Source organism: Dendrobium catenatum, unplaced genomic scaffold, assembly GCF_001605985.2.
Source record: "Dendrobium catenatum unplaced genomic scaffold, ASM160598v2 fragScaff_scaffold_1220, whole genome shotgun sequence".
Lineage (NCBI taxonomy): Eukaryota > Viridiplantae > Streptophyta > Magnoliopsida > Asparagales > Orchidaceae > Dendrobium > Dendrobium catenatum.
In genome coordinates, this window is record NW_021319682.1 from 9,390,927 (window position 1) to 9,405,236 (window position 14,310).

At 32.9% G+C, this 14,310-nt stretch overlaps 1 protein-coding gene and 1 non-coding gene across 2 annotated transcripts; both read right to left on the reverse strand.

Moving 5' to 3' along the window:
* Positions 1-131: 131 nt before the first annotated feature.
* LOC110101306 lies at positions 132-2,837 on the reverse strand. The gene is made up of 2 exons (XM_020829158.2): positions 2,656-2,837; positions 132-459 (listed from the first exon to the last, which is right to left on the reverse strand). The coding sequence occupies exons 1-2, from the start codon at positions 2,835-2,837 to the stop codon at positions 132-134; spliced, it is 510 nt and encodes a 169-aa protein (XP_020684817.1).
* A 5,246-nt stretch (positions 2,838-8,083) lies between these two features.
* TRNAR-CCG lies at positions 8,084-8,156 on the reverse strand. Its single transcript has one exon. It is a non-coding gene; the product is annotated as a tRNA-Arg (tRNA).
* Between the last annotated feature and the right edge of the window lie 6,154 nt (positions 8,157-14,310).

Genomic DNA, 14,310 nt, shown 5'->3' on the forward strand with positions numbered 1-14,310 from the left:
AATTCTACATTAGACATGGTTAATTTCATTCCTAAAGAACACTCCAAAGTACCCAAAAAACTAGCAAACCAGATTAGACAACTTACATAATATATCAGCTATAGGGCTCAAGATATATAAAAAAAAAATAGTTAAGAGCAGCCATGATTAGCCTGTGAGAAAACTTCAGCTTGTGAAGCTGCATCCTCCTCTGAGAGAATAGCCTCTAAGAGGAGAGCCTTCACTTCCCAAGGGTTGTAAGGATAGCCAGGCCTTGTGTATGAATTAAGAAGTGCAGTGCTTGCTTGCTTCACTAATTTGATGAAAATACTGCCACCAGTATCATCATTCCTCTGAATCACATCCAACAATGTAAGTTTTGGTTCATACCTCTCCAACAGCATTGATCCAAAAACCTTTGAAACTGAGGAATCCTGAGGTAGTGACTTTGGCCATGCCTCTCTTCTGCTGCTCCAATATCTGCACAAGTGCAATTGCGTTCGAATTTAATGATAACTCTGTTGAGGCAGCTCAAGACTAAGCAGGGTGTAATCTGTTAGGAAATATTAGAGAAATCCAAGTGATTCCTAACAAGAGAGAAGAAAACAGCAAACGAACAAGATTTAGATGGGAAAATTCAGCAAAAACACCACCTTATGATTGACGGAAATCAAATAAACGAAGAAACACATAAGATACATAGATCCTCAATTTCGAGAGGAGGATCTTCACTCCCAATCACTGGAAGAAATCTAGGGCCCATGACTTCAAGACAAGAACTCTCAAGAAAACAGCCACCAATACATGCATAACCCTAAACCTAAACAATTCTTCCTATTTAATCCCTCCTCTAATTTCAAACACCGGATTCAAAGTTTTCCCTCCCACTCCTAGCCACCCCCCTCCCTCTTCTTCCTTAAACGGCTTGACTAGTGGGCCCCACTAGGCTAGGGCGGCTTGTCCGCCTCCTGTAATAAAGAACCGGTCTTTGGGCTGATTGGGCCGGTTCAGGGAGAACTGGCCTAACATAATCTTATAGGGCCATGGTACTATTTATTATAAGCATTAAACAAATGTGATTTTATTAAACTATGATTAGGTATTCAGCTATGTTTTATGGGTTTAAGTATGGGTGCTTTGTATTTGTTAAGTAATAGTAACCAGTAAAAAGTGTATGAGGATGAGAAACTAAAATACAATATATACAAACACAAAATTCTTTAGGTTCAGTGAGATGCAAGCAGAACTAAATATGAATAGTTTTTTTTTTTTTTTTCTCTTGTTTATATATAAGCACATATGTATCAACATATTATTATAGCCATTACAACTCAAGCTTTCTGACAATCACTCTAATTCCATTCTCAATTATAAAAGTTCAAACTAAGGCTTTGTGGGACAACTTTCTTACTGCTTCCTAAAATAACTTTTTAATACAAAAAGAATTTGAATTAAATTTTTTTGTATTTTAAAGCTACTTTAGAAAGTAATAAGAAAGTTGCCTCAAATAAAGCTCCTAATTGTTATGGAATCAAAACAAACAAAGCGACTTTCTTCTTGACGAATTGCATAATCTCTCTCCTACAAGCATGATAAAAACTCCTCCATTCTCTCTAGATTGGCACCCGTCCGGTATTTCTCTTCCCATTTTCTCTCTCTACTTGTTAATTTATGATTCTTGGATGCTCCTTCAACACCAGAAAGCAATCTCCTCAAATAATGTTATGTATTAAGCTTGTATAGTAATCTTTTGATCTAATCATATTACTGAAATTTACTGGCACTCTTTCCTGTACAATCTCTCCTTCATTTTGGACAATTATCAGCATATGGGCATGGAAGGGGCTCTACAAATTCCAATATTTTGTAAAATACTGTTTCAATATTGCCTATAATCTTTCAAAAACTTTGAATCCTTCTCAGTAATTTTTACTATAAGTTGACGACGTTGGACATTTTCAGATCTGTAACTCGAGCAATAAACATTGTTTTGCCAACTGCAGAGCTTGAAATCCATTGGACAATTATAAGAGCACAAGACATTGAAGCAAACATTTGTAAAATTTACTAAATCTTATAAATCCATATTCAGTAAATTCTGCCAGTTTTTAATCTAAAAAGCTTTTGAGCATGTTAAATGTTAATTCTGATAAACTGTTTAGCAAATATTTTTAATATCTATAATTGAAATGAAAGAGAAGAAGAGACATAAGGAGAAAAAGTGGCGAAATCACTTAAATCCTACTCCAATGGAAAAAATTTTGGCAAGATTTATCCTAAATCAGCACTAAAATCTTGCAACCAAGCAGCTCTAATCTAACAAATTTTCAAATTAACTAACATCAAGAGTTCAAGGAGAGATGTCTGGAAAAAAGATATTCAGGATATTGCTTTTAACAGAGCATATTACAATAAAAAGACATGTTAAATCTATCAACAAGAAAGCTCAGAACTTCTTCTTATAACAAGGGCCTACTCAGTGTAAAATCTCCATCAGAACGATCAACTGATCAATCAGAACGAAATTTTTAACTCACTCAGAAATTGAAAAGATGTGCATTTGCTACAAGCTCTTCAAACAGAGACAAAACTAATAGATAAGAAAACAATATAAAAATAACCAGAAAGTACTTTGAAAGGAAAACGTTAAAAGAGAATGGAAGGAAGAAAGGTTACTGAGGGGTGCATCGTCCTGTATCTCTGGTGTAGAGAAAACCAGGACCTCTCATCTCAGATAAGGCATTGGGAACCCTTCTCTCATTCTTCTTCGAGAACTCCACACCTTTAGCTTCAAATCCTGTAAGACAACAGACAAAGCAAAGTAGAACAAGCCCCTTCTTCACTCTTCGCCACTCCATCACTCACTCTCTCTCCTTCTCTTCGGTTTTGAGTTTCCCAAATCCAACAACTCTCTCTTTCTCTCTCTTCTGTTCTGAGTTTTCCCAAATCCAAGAAGGTAACCTGCTTGTACTCTTATTTGTATTTTTCTAACGGATATATGATATTCACCACGCTGATTAGGACATCTTTCGGCTGGATGTTTGAATGTTGCTGGAGGGATAAGCGTACATTTTTTAAAATGAGAGTGACTTTATTGAATCTGTCAGATCAAGATCAACCCCAAGGCTTGTGGGGTTGATAAATGTCTTCTGTTCATCACAGATACCATAAAAGATTGGAGCAATAAATAAACCGCCGATTTCAGTAATAAAATAAATCCTTAATTTATTTTTTAAAGTAATAATTTAATTTGTTAAGCCATTTTATATATCTACTTTATAAAAAAAATTATATTTCAAAAGTTATTAAATATTAGAATTTATTTGTTATATATTTTAAGCATTTTTCTTTGCTTCGTTTGATTCACTTTTTCATTGTTTTTTAAAGCAAAACAATTTGTTAAAAAATTTCAGTTTAAGATAATTTTTATTCTAAATAACTCTTTAAAAAACATTAATAAAACTGTCTCAAATGAAATCTTAATAAATTAATGATTATTTTATAAGAAATTAAATATAAAATGAGTTTAAAAGTTTTTATTAAATATTCTAACATTATAATCTTATTGTCAAATATATGTATTATTTAGAATATGTAATCTTAGAGATCAATCTATCTTTTTTTACCAATAAAATATTAATAAAAAATTTATGATTTTATCTAGGGCTGTCAAAAACAGGTCACGGGTCGGGTTCGGGTCAAACTCGAAATTGACCCGATACTACTGTTCAACCCGACCCGTTTTTGCAAACGGGTCGATTTTCTGAACCCGAACCCTACCCGCTTCGGGTCCGGGTCAACCCGAACTCGACCCACTTCGGGTATATTTTATTAAAATTTTTTTATTTAATTCATTTTATTTAAATCTAAATCAAATTAAGCTAAGATTTACTTCATTTAATTTAAAATAAATCAAGATTAATTTAATTTGGGTAACAATGTTTGTAATTTTTTGAAATATCGTTTACTTATTTCATAAAAATCTTTTAAAATCCTCCTAAATTAATTAAAAACGGGTCAAACCGGGTCGATTTCGGGTTTCCGGGTCAACCCGAACCCGACCCGGTTTTACAAACGGGTCGAAATCCTTAACCCAAACCCGAAATTTTCGGGTCGGGGTCGGGTCGGGTTTTCGGGTCGGGTCAAATATTGACACCTCTAATTTTATGTGAAAGCTATTGTCACAATTCAACTCAATGCAAACCCTTGTACTAGAGTACAACCAACTAATAGTTAAATGGTCATTTTGTTGAGGCCCCTGTTAAGTTAGTCTCACATAAAACTTTGGTTGCTCAAGTAGGTGCCAATTCGGGGGAGAATGTTAGGATGAAACTTGATTGGCTTCAATGCTCTTCCGATTCTTCTTCGGAAGTTAGTGAGGATGATGAACATGGGGTTGATTTTTTTCCCTTACCGAATGATCGTCCTGTTGTTTCGGTTTCCTCTAGTGGGACGGGTAAATGTGGGAGGAAATAATTTGTGGGTTGGTGCTGCTGTCTTTGGTTTGTTCCCGGCTGTCTTTGCTGCTTCTCGATGGTGGTTGATTTTTTGCATTGATTGTCTTTGCTTGTGTTGGTTCATTGGAGCTTCGATTTATATTTACTGTTGGCCATTTGGTTTGCTGGGCATTGATGTGGTTGGGGCTCGCTTCTCCGTCGCCATGGCTTGTGGCAACCTTTGGTGGTGGTCTCTTGCACGGTTGGGTTGGCTGCTTCGTGTTTTACTGCTCTCTTCACCAAATTGGATGGTCTGAGCTTGGCTTCGGGGAAGTTGGAAGCCTCGGCCAATTATTGAGCATGTTGGGTTGTAACTCCCTTGTATTTTCTGTTGCTTTCATGTCATTTTGCTCCTTGTACTCTTTTTTTTTTTTTTTAATAAAGTTTTTCGTTTTTTGTTAAAAAAAAAAAAATAGCCAGCACTTCTTTCCTTTTCTTCCTTGTTATATATATATTTTAGATTCATAAGCATAAAATTTCAACAATTTTAATATATGTGGAAAGCATTTAACATGTTCAAAAAATTTAAAAAAATTTGTATATGTGATAAAATATTCAAATTTATGGGATAAACTAGTGTACACAATTTAATAATTGTAAATCATAAAATCATTTATATGCAATATCCACAATATCATTTTAGAACCCTTATTATTCTATAGGAATTGGTCTATGTACTCACTAAAATGCATAAAATATCCAATAAAAAATTAACTTGCATATGTCAATATATATATGAATAGAATAACTCATTGTATTATATATCAAAAGTTACCCAATTAAAATTTTAAAATCTCCATAGACCTGAATTTGTATAAAAGTCAACAAAACAAAATTTTATAATATACACAAGAGAGAAAATTTTCGAAATTTGAAATAGAAAAATGATACCGTTCTGTAAGGCAGATAACTTTTCTGATTAGCCCGATGAAGAAAATTAGCTCAAAAACCTTTAAATATTATTTTTCTCTTTCTCATTATGAAGCATTTAAAACCGCCACTATTATATAGCCATAGTGACAGTTAAAATCACTGCTATAGATGCAAATATGTGGTAGTTGAAACCACCACTATATGTGCAGATTGATAGCGATTGAAAACTAATGCAATGAATTGCCTTCCCAACAATATCAAAATCGATGTGAAAGTCCTCTATAGCAAACAAAAATTACAACGGCCTTGCTATAGTTTTAAAACCGTTGCAATCAATTTTGTGGTTGTTAAAATCGCCGCCATAGCCTATACGCAAAAGGCCTTATTTTATTGTAGTGTATATACTTAATGTTGAGATTTCTTGAAGAAAGATGATCTTCTTAGATGAGAGGAATAGATCGAGAGTGGGAGAACTCGCAATCTTTTTTTAGAGGAGAAATAGAATGTGATCTTATTTGTTTTCCTCGAGATACAAACTAGGCAAATGGAATATGTATAGACACTCATGATGTCATACATATTAACTAAATAAAATTAGACCAATCCTAACAATATCCACTTTCGAGCAATTTTACAATGAATATCAAAGAAAAACCTCCACCTTAAAAACCTAAACATATCTTTAACAAGAATAGGAAACCCTTGCACCGCATTGCCTCCACCATAGAAGCACACAACCATTCGAGGATCAAGCTATGCCACGACAGATCATCAAAGTCAACACGTAGCCCAGTCATGACATGGTCTCCCAGCTTGCACACAACCCGACCTCCACTGCTTCCCTGATCCTTCGCGCGATCGAACAACCCAACAAAACGAATCTGTCACACCCCCCAATCCACGACCTCCCGTATGATCCGCCTGCTCCACTTGCGAACGAGCCTTGCATCTTCCGCGGTCAAGACCCAAGAACCAAACCTTGCTCCTTGTACTCCCGTGCGGGTCTTGCAACCCACGCCGTCACTGCGAGCTCCGCTCCATGCTCACATTGCCCATCTCCGTGTGTGCAATCCTACCGTAAATCCACAAATCCGCAGCTATGATATCAATTTGTTGAGATTTCCTGAAAATTGATGAATCGTCTTGGATGAGAGGGAGAGTGTGAGAGCACTCATGATTTTTTTGGAGATGAAAAATAGAACTTGATCTTATTCCTTCCTCTTTAGATACAGACTAGCTAGACAAATGCAGTATATATAAACATTTGTATAGTGTATTGCAGATTAACTAACTAAAATTGGACCAATCCTGACACTTATCATTTGACCTCTAATCCTCCTAAAATTGCTCCTATAAAGAAAGATGATTCACACAAGTGAAAAAATGAGATTATTTTTTTTTTAAATCTTAACGAGTATACATGAATATAAGGGATTATATCTCATCAAGCGTATATTGATAAAAAAAAATACATTAGAGGATGTTTGCCCAAATAAAATTATGGCAAAGATATTATGTATCATTTTATGGGATAAAATTCATCTCTATAAGGAGAAACAAAATTTAACTGCTTAAGATTTTAATTTCATAACCTTCAAATATTATATCAAAATCATATATAATCTTTAAAACCATTTAATTAGTGTCATATATGATTTCATCATTTTGGAATCAATAAAAAAATCCTATTTCTCTGATTAAAAAAAAAAAAAGTTAATTAAAATTTTATTATGTAAATAATTTAAAAAATTCTTATTTCCCTGATAAAAAAAAAGAAAGTTAATTAAAATTTTATTATGTAAATACATTAAAATGGGCTAAGTAAAGCATATTGTGCTCAACATGATATTTAGGAGAAAAAAATGCAAAGCAATTTTTTTTTGTGAATTATAAATTTATTGTAGCTCACTTTCTTTTGTATTCAATGCTCATTTGAGTTTAACTGAATTATAAATATATTGCAAGCTAACTCTATCGTTAATGCCTCTTGTTACACTGTGCTAATTTTACTTCAAAACAAATAACTCCGAATATCTCAAAGAAATGTCCCAAAATATTATTAAAAAAATCTCTCTTATCATCCCTCAATTTCTCACTAAATACTAAAAATAAACAAATGAAGTCTTAGGTTTTGTTTCAGATGACTTTCTTAATACTATGTAAAATAATTTTTTAGTTAAATATTTGTTTGAATTAAAATTTTTTATATTAAAAAACTATTTTGAAAAGCAATGAAAAGATTATTCCAAATGAAATTTTATTTATAAACTACTTTCAAATGATTAATCATGATGAAAATTATCATCCTAAAGAAAGGTAAAAAAAATGATGAATATTATGATCCTAAATTTAAAGAACATATAGTGATTAAGAATTTAATGATGATATTTTGATCAAAAAATACTTTGGGACAAGAGGAATATTAATTTAAAAAAATGTTTCATAAAATTAGGAGCAAATACTCAAATCTTAAAATGAGGAACAAGCTAATGAAATCAGATTTGAATTAAATTTAATGAGTGTATTTTGATTAAAAAAAAAGTTTAGAACAACAGTGTATTAATAAAAAAAAATTCCTATGATGTTTATTCATTAAAATTTATTTTTAATTAGAATTTAAAAAGATAGACCCAGAAATAAAATTAGTAGAAACATATAGTTTTTATGAAAAAAAATGAAATGAAATGAAATGTTAAATCACTATTTTACGTTAATCTTGAATCTGCCCCGTAAGACGACCACGGTGGGACTCGAACCCACAATCTCCCGCTCCGGAGGCGAGCGCCTTATCCATTAGGCCACGCGGTCAATATGTACTTTGTATTTCTTAATATATATAGATAATAGCTAAATTTAAATTTAACGAAATGAGCTATTTTTTTGTTTATTACTGTGTTGCATTTGTAACTTTTTTATATTAATTTATTCATAGATTGAAGCTACACTCTTGGTTGATTTTTGAGTGTAACGGGTCGAGTCGAGCTCGAGTCAGGGGGTGTTTAAGCTCAACTTGTGACACTAAGATGAGCTCTTCGAGCTACTCGTCAAGTTCCGATCTATTTTCCAGCCTATGGTCTTGTCGTGCATGTTATGGCTGGAAACAAACCGGACTGAGCCGAGCATGTGAGTGGTCATGTTTGAGTTTGGTTATTATTAGCTTATTCAAGTTCGGTACGTGTTTGATTCAAGCCATATTGTTTGTGTTCATGTTTGGTTCGTTTAAATTAATGATGTTCATATTTGGTTCATGTTCGATTTATGTTTGGTTCATTTAATGTTTATCAAGCTTTAAACAAATAAGTTTTAACGAGCTATGTTTGTGAACATATTTAGTGAATTTTTTTTACACTATAAAACAAGCACGTTCATGAACAATACTTGTTGCGGGCTAAAATATACGCGGCGGTAGAGTTAGAAAATTTTCGTCTGAGCGTTGTACGAATATCTAGCACACACAAACAGAAGATAAAAGAACACCAGAATTTTTACGTGGAAAACCCAGAATAGGGAAAAAACCACGGGGCCATGCCCAGCTGAAAAGTTCCACTAGTGTTTTTGTAAATTACAAGAAACTGATTCTTCCCACAAATCGGGACGATCAGATTACAACTTGAAGCAAATTTACAAAGTTTTGCATAATCCCGTCGTTTCCTGAAAATCCGGCAAAGTTCCGGCGTATTCAGGCGGCGGGAAGAGCTCTGGCGGTGGTCGAGGAGGAGAGGATTCTTCTTTTCCCCTTTCTCCTCTTCTTCTCTTCTTCTTCTCTTCTTCACTTGAGTCCCCTTTGTGAAGAATGAGGGCTCTATTTATAGTTTTTTTGGAGTGGCATGGCTCGAAAATAGTTGTGAGATCAAGGGCGAATAGGGAGTGGTTTGAATGGACGGCCGATATTGAACCATTCGATCTTGCACCGTTCATTGGACATTTGGAGGCCTTAATGATGTTGGAATTTGGCGATCTTGGGCTCGTTGGATTTATCTCGTCGAGCCGCTCAATTCGAGTATAAGCTCATTAAAATCAGAGACCGTTTGGTAACTCAAATTGCGGTTTGAACCTTCCAACAACGCTTCGGGTCCTTGATTTGGACCTATTTGGGCTCGGATTGGGTCGAATTTAGTGTCGTTGGGTTCGTATTTCCGAGATGCTCAGTTTGACTATAAGCTTGCTGAAATCGGAGTTCGAATGCTCTTGATTTCAATTTTTGAAGTTTCTGGTTAGATTTTGCCTCGAGATTCGTGCTTGATCAAGATAATTTTTTGAGAATACATCAATACTAATGAGTATTCTTAAGTTATCAAATCAGCAAGATCAAGGAAAAAATACATAACTAGTATTTTTGAGCTACCAAATGAGGTCGTTCACGAACAAACGATTTATGATTCATCTTTTATTTATTCATGAACATCATAAACAAGCAAACAAGCAAATATTGATAAATGTGAAATGTTTCTTGTTAATGAACAAATTCATTCTATTAAACCTATATAATAAAATGAAATCAAATTTATAATAAAAGCAGTTGTCTATTTAAAATGAAATAAGATTTATCTATATGAATATATTTATCGAGCCTACTTATGAGTTATAAATTGAGCACGAATCAAGTTTCTTATCGAGCTTAATGTCGAGCTTGTTCACGAGCTTCAAATGATGTTGTTCGTGAACATAAATGAACCGAGCACATTAGTATTCAAGATTGTTTATTTAAGGATTACGTGTTAAAAATGTTGTTCATGGTTGTTTGTTTAGTTGGTTAAACGATCACAAATTAGCTTTAATCGAACTAAGCAATGAGTAGCTCGTCGAATTTTTTTATTAAAGTAATTTTGTACTAGAAAATTACTTTGGCGAGTTTAAAATTTTTTTTTCGTTGGTTAATCGCTTAATTATAATTAATATGATGCTTAGTTTAAAAATTTTCCCTTTATGTTATGGGCCAGTTTTATACTTCCAAGAAAAGTTTATCATATTTAACAATCAATTTTTTTAGCAAAACTTACAAGTTTTGGCTTGATTTAATTTTGAGATTAGTCTTAATCCGAATTATTTAACTAAAGATTCAAAATATTAATAATATGTATATACTCATACATATAAATGCTTAAACACATAAATTTATTCATGTATGTTTTTAAATTTGAAAGAATCTCTCTCTATGTTGTGTTAAGGTTTTTCTTAAATGATAAAAAAAAAAAAAGTTGATATATGATTGAGCCCTATCTAAATTAAATTGAAATTGAACCGAGCTAAACTTTAATCAGATTTGGGTTGGCTTAAGATTAGATCGAGCCAAAATTTAACAATATTGGCTTAGCTCGAGATGGGATTAATGTTTCATTTGGGAAAATTTTCTTATTGATTTCTAAAGAAGTTTTTTATTACAATTTTTTTTTTTTTTTAACTTAGAAACTACTTTAAAAAGCAATAAGAAAAATATCTCAAATAAATCTAAATGAGTATGAGCTAATCTTGAAATAATATCAAATTGGCCAGCACAAGTGCACTCTCTGAATCATCTTGTGCTTGCTATTTCATTTTAGATAACTCTATTTATCTCTTCCGTATCATGTAGCATATATCATGTGAGACTGTATTGCATGAAGTTGTGTTATCATTTATCTGTATTAGGTATTGTTTCATCCTATTAATACCTCTTATATTCACATATTACAACGAAAAAAAAAAAAATTTAACTTAGCATCATATTAAAATTACTTTAAATTAACAAAAAATTAATCTTTTTATTAAAAAGCTACTTTAAGAAGCGGTAAAAAAGCCGTCTCAAACAAAGCCTTAGAGTTTGTACTTTAGGATGAAGATGATTTCATGAGTATGACATGACATGATTGTGGAATATCTTAATGACCTTAATGCTTGAAATCAAGGGGTTATTAATATTCTTGTCTCCCCAAAAGAAAATTGGGGTTTTCTATGTTATATGGGTTGAAGAAGAAAGTAGGATAATAATGTTTGATTATTTGGTCTACAAAATATCCATTATGTCAGCCATTGTTGTCTAAGGTAAAGAATTTGCTACCACAATTCTTTCCCACAAATTATAAAAATTTTATTTGAAAAGCAATATATAGTGAAATTACTACAAGAAAAAATGACATTAAAGAAAAATGTTTAAAAACTATTTGAAAACCTCCCAAACAATGGGGGAATCAAATAAGATAACCAAAGAGGCTAGCCTGTCTGATGGTTTAATCTAGAATAAATTGATAAATGTAAAAACTTTCTCAACTCTCGAAATCATTTATATCATATTCGCTAGCTTAAAATGATATGACTTCTGATTATTGTGTTTTTAGTGCCTTAAATAACCCCCCTTATATATGGATCATAGATTCAAAAGTCGCTAACCACATGACCAATTAGGGGTGTCAATTCGGGTCAACGGGTTGGGTTCGGGTTGAACCCGGAATTGACTCGGCACTGTTCGGGTCCCATTTTTAAAAAACGGGTCAGGTTTCTGGACCCGAACCCGACCCAATTCGATTCCGGGTCAACCTGACCCGACACGAATGATCCGAAGTTGACCTATAATTGCTAGTTTTCGGGTCAAAAATTGGGTAAAAAATGGGTCAATATCGGGTTTCTGTGTCAAATAGGAGTTTTCGTGTCAATTTTGGATCATTTTTGGGTTGTTGGGTCAACCCGAGCCTGACCCAATTTTTAAAACTGGTTGATTTGTTGAACCTGAACCCGACCCATTTCGGGTCCGGGTTTACCCTAACCCAGATTTTTCTGGGTCGGGTTGGAGTCGTGTTTCGGGTCGTGTCAAAAACTGACACCGCTATGACCAACATTGCCAATTTTTTCAAACCTATATATGAATCCTACCCTAGCATTAGAAAAATAAAAGTGGCTAACTAACGGTTCACTAACAATTATAGTAGGTCAAGAAAATATTTTAAATCTATCCATATTTTACTCTCAGTACAATATTCATGTTCTTTATCTTGAAGTAAATCTTCTATCAATTCAAAAAAACTATTAAAGGCCACAATTGTAAGGTAATTCTTTTCGTTAATCATTAATATTTCAAGACTGTCTCATGAGAAACAAAACCTAGTAAATTTCAGAAAATCATGGATTATATCTTCATAAAGACAAATCATTTATTATTATTTTTTAGTTTCACTCTAAAAAAAAAAAATAACTCGCTCCCTAATAGTAAAAATAGTTGGTGGTGGAATCCTAATGTGCAAGAAAAGATAAAAAATAAGAAGCTTTGTTATAAAAATTGGTTTAATTTTAAAAATTCTGATAATTGGGAAATATATAAAGTTGCTCGTAAGGATGCTAATTCACATAATACAACGAAAAAAAAAAAAAATTTAAACTAAGCATCATATTAAAATTACTTTAAATTAACAAAAAAATAATTTTTTTATTAAAAAGCTACTTTAAGAAGTGGTTAAAAAGCCGTCTCGAACAAAGCCTTAGAGTTTGTACTTTAGGATGAAGATGATTTCATGATTATGACATGACATGATTGTGGAATATCTTAATGACCTTAATGCTTGAAATCAAGGGGTTATTAATATTCTTGTCTCCCCAAAAGAAAATTGGGGTTTTCTATGTTATATGGGTTGAAGAAGAAAGTAGGATAATAATGTTTGATTATTTGGTCTACAAAATATCCATTATGTCAGCCATTGTTGTCTAAGGTAAAGAATTTGCTACCACAATTCTTTCCCACAAATTATAAAAATTTTATTTGAAAAGCAATATATAGTGAAATTACTACAAGAAAAAATGACATTAAAGAAAAATGTTTAAAAACTATTTGAAAACCTCCTAAACAATGGGGAAATCAAAGAAGATACCCAAAGAGGCTAGCCTGCATGATGCTTTAATCTAGAATAAATTGATAAATGTAAAAACTTTCTCAACTCTCGAAATCATTTATATCATATTCGCTAGCTTAAAATGATATGACTTCTAAATATTGTGCTTTTAGTGCCTTAAATAACCCCACTTATATATGGATCATAGATTCAAAAGTCGCTAACCACATGACCAATTGGGGGTGTCAATTCGGGTAAACGGGTCGGGTTCGGGTTGAAACCGGAATTGACCAGGCACTGTTCGGGTCCCATTTTTAAAAACGGGTCAGGTTTTTGGACCCGAACCCGACCCAATTCGAGTTCTGGTCAACCTGACTCGACATGAATGACCCGAAGTTGACCGAAAATTGCTAGTTTTCGTGGTAAAAAATCGTGTAAACAACAGGTCAATATCGAGTTTATTTGTCAAATAGGAGTTTTCATGTCAATTTTGGGTCATTTTTGGGTTGTTGGGTCAACCCGAACCAAACCCAATTTTTAAAACGGGTTGATTTGTTGAACCCGAACCCGACCCATTTCGGGTCCGGGTTGACCCTAACCCAGATTTTTCTGGGTCGGGTTCGGATCGTGTTTCGGGTCGTGTCAAAAATTGACACCGCTATGACCAATATTGCCAATTTTTTCAAACCTATATATGAATCCTACCCTAGCAGTAAAAAAATAAAAGTGGCTAACTAACGGTTCACTAAAAATTATAGTAGGTAAAGAAAATATTTTAAATCTATCCATATTTTATTCTCAGTAATATATTCTTGTCCTTTATCTTGAAGTAAATCTTCTATCAATTCAAAAAACTATTAAATTCCAATATTGTAAGGTAATTCTTTTCTTTAATCATTAATATTTCAAGACATTCTCATGAGAAAGAAAACTGAGTAAATTTGATTTTAATAGAACACAATGGAGAAAAAGGATTCATGTAGCCGACCCCACGTAGTGGGATAAAGGCTTGATGTTGTTGTTGTGTTGTTGTTGTTGTACTCTAAAAAAAAAAAAATGAGAACTTCATTATAGGCTTGAACATTCTTTCTTCAAGATCCTATAATGTATGTTTCCTTCTCTTTTTATGAATGTAAATATGAAAATTTTTATTATGATGCTTGCGA

Excerpts from the sequence above, each read along its gene's own strand:
- LOC110101306 (XM_020829158.2), bottom strand. The coding sequence starts at position 2,837 with ATGGAGTGGCGAAGAGTGAAGAAGGGGCTTGTTCTACTTTGCTTTGTC. Across the intron at positions 460-2,655 it reads ACAGGACGATGCACCCCTCA|ATATTGGAGCAGCAGAAGAG; the intron begins GTAACCTTTCTT and ends GCACTTGTGCAG.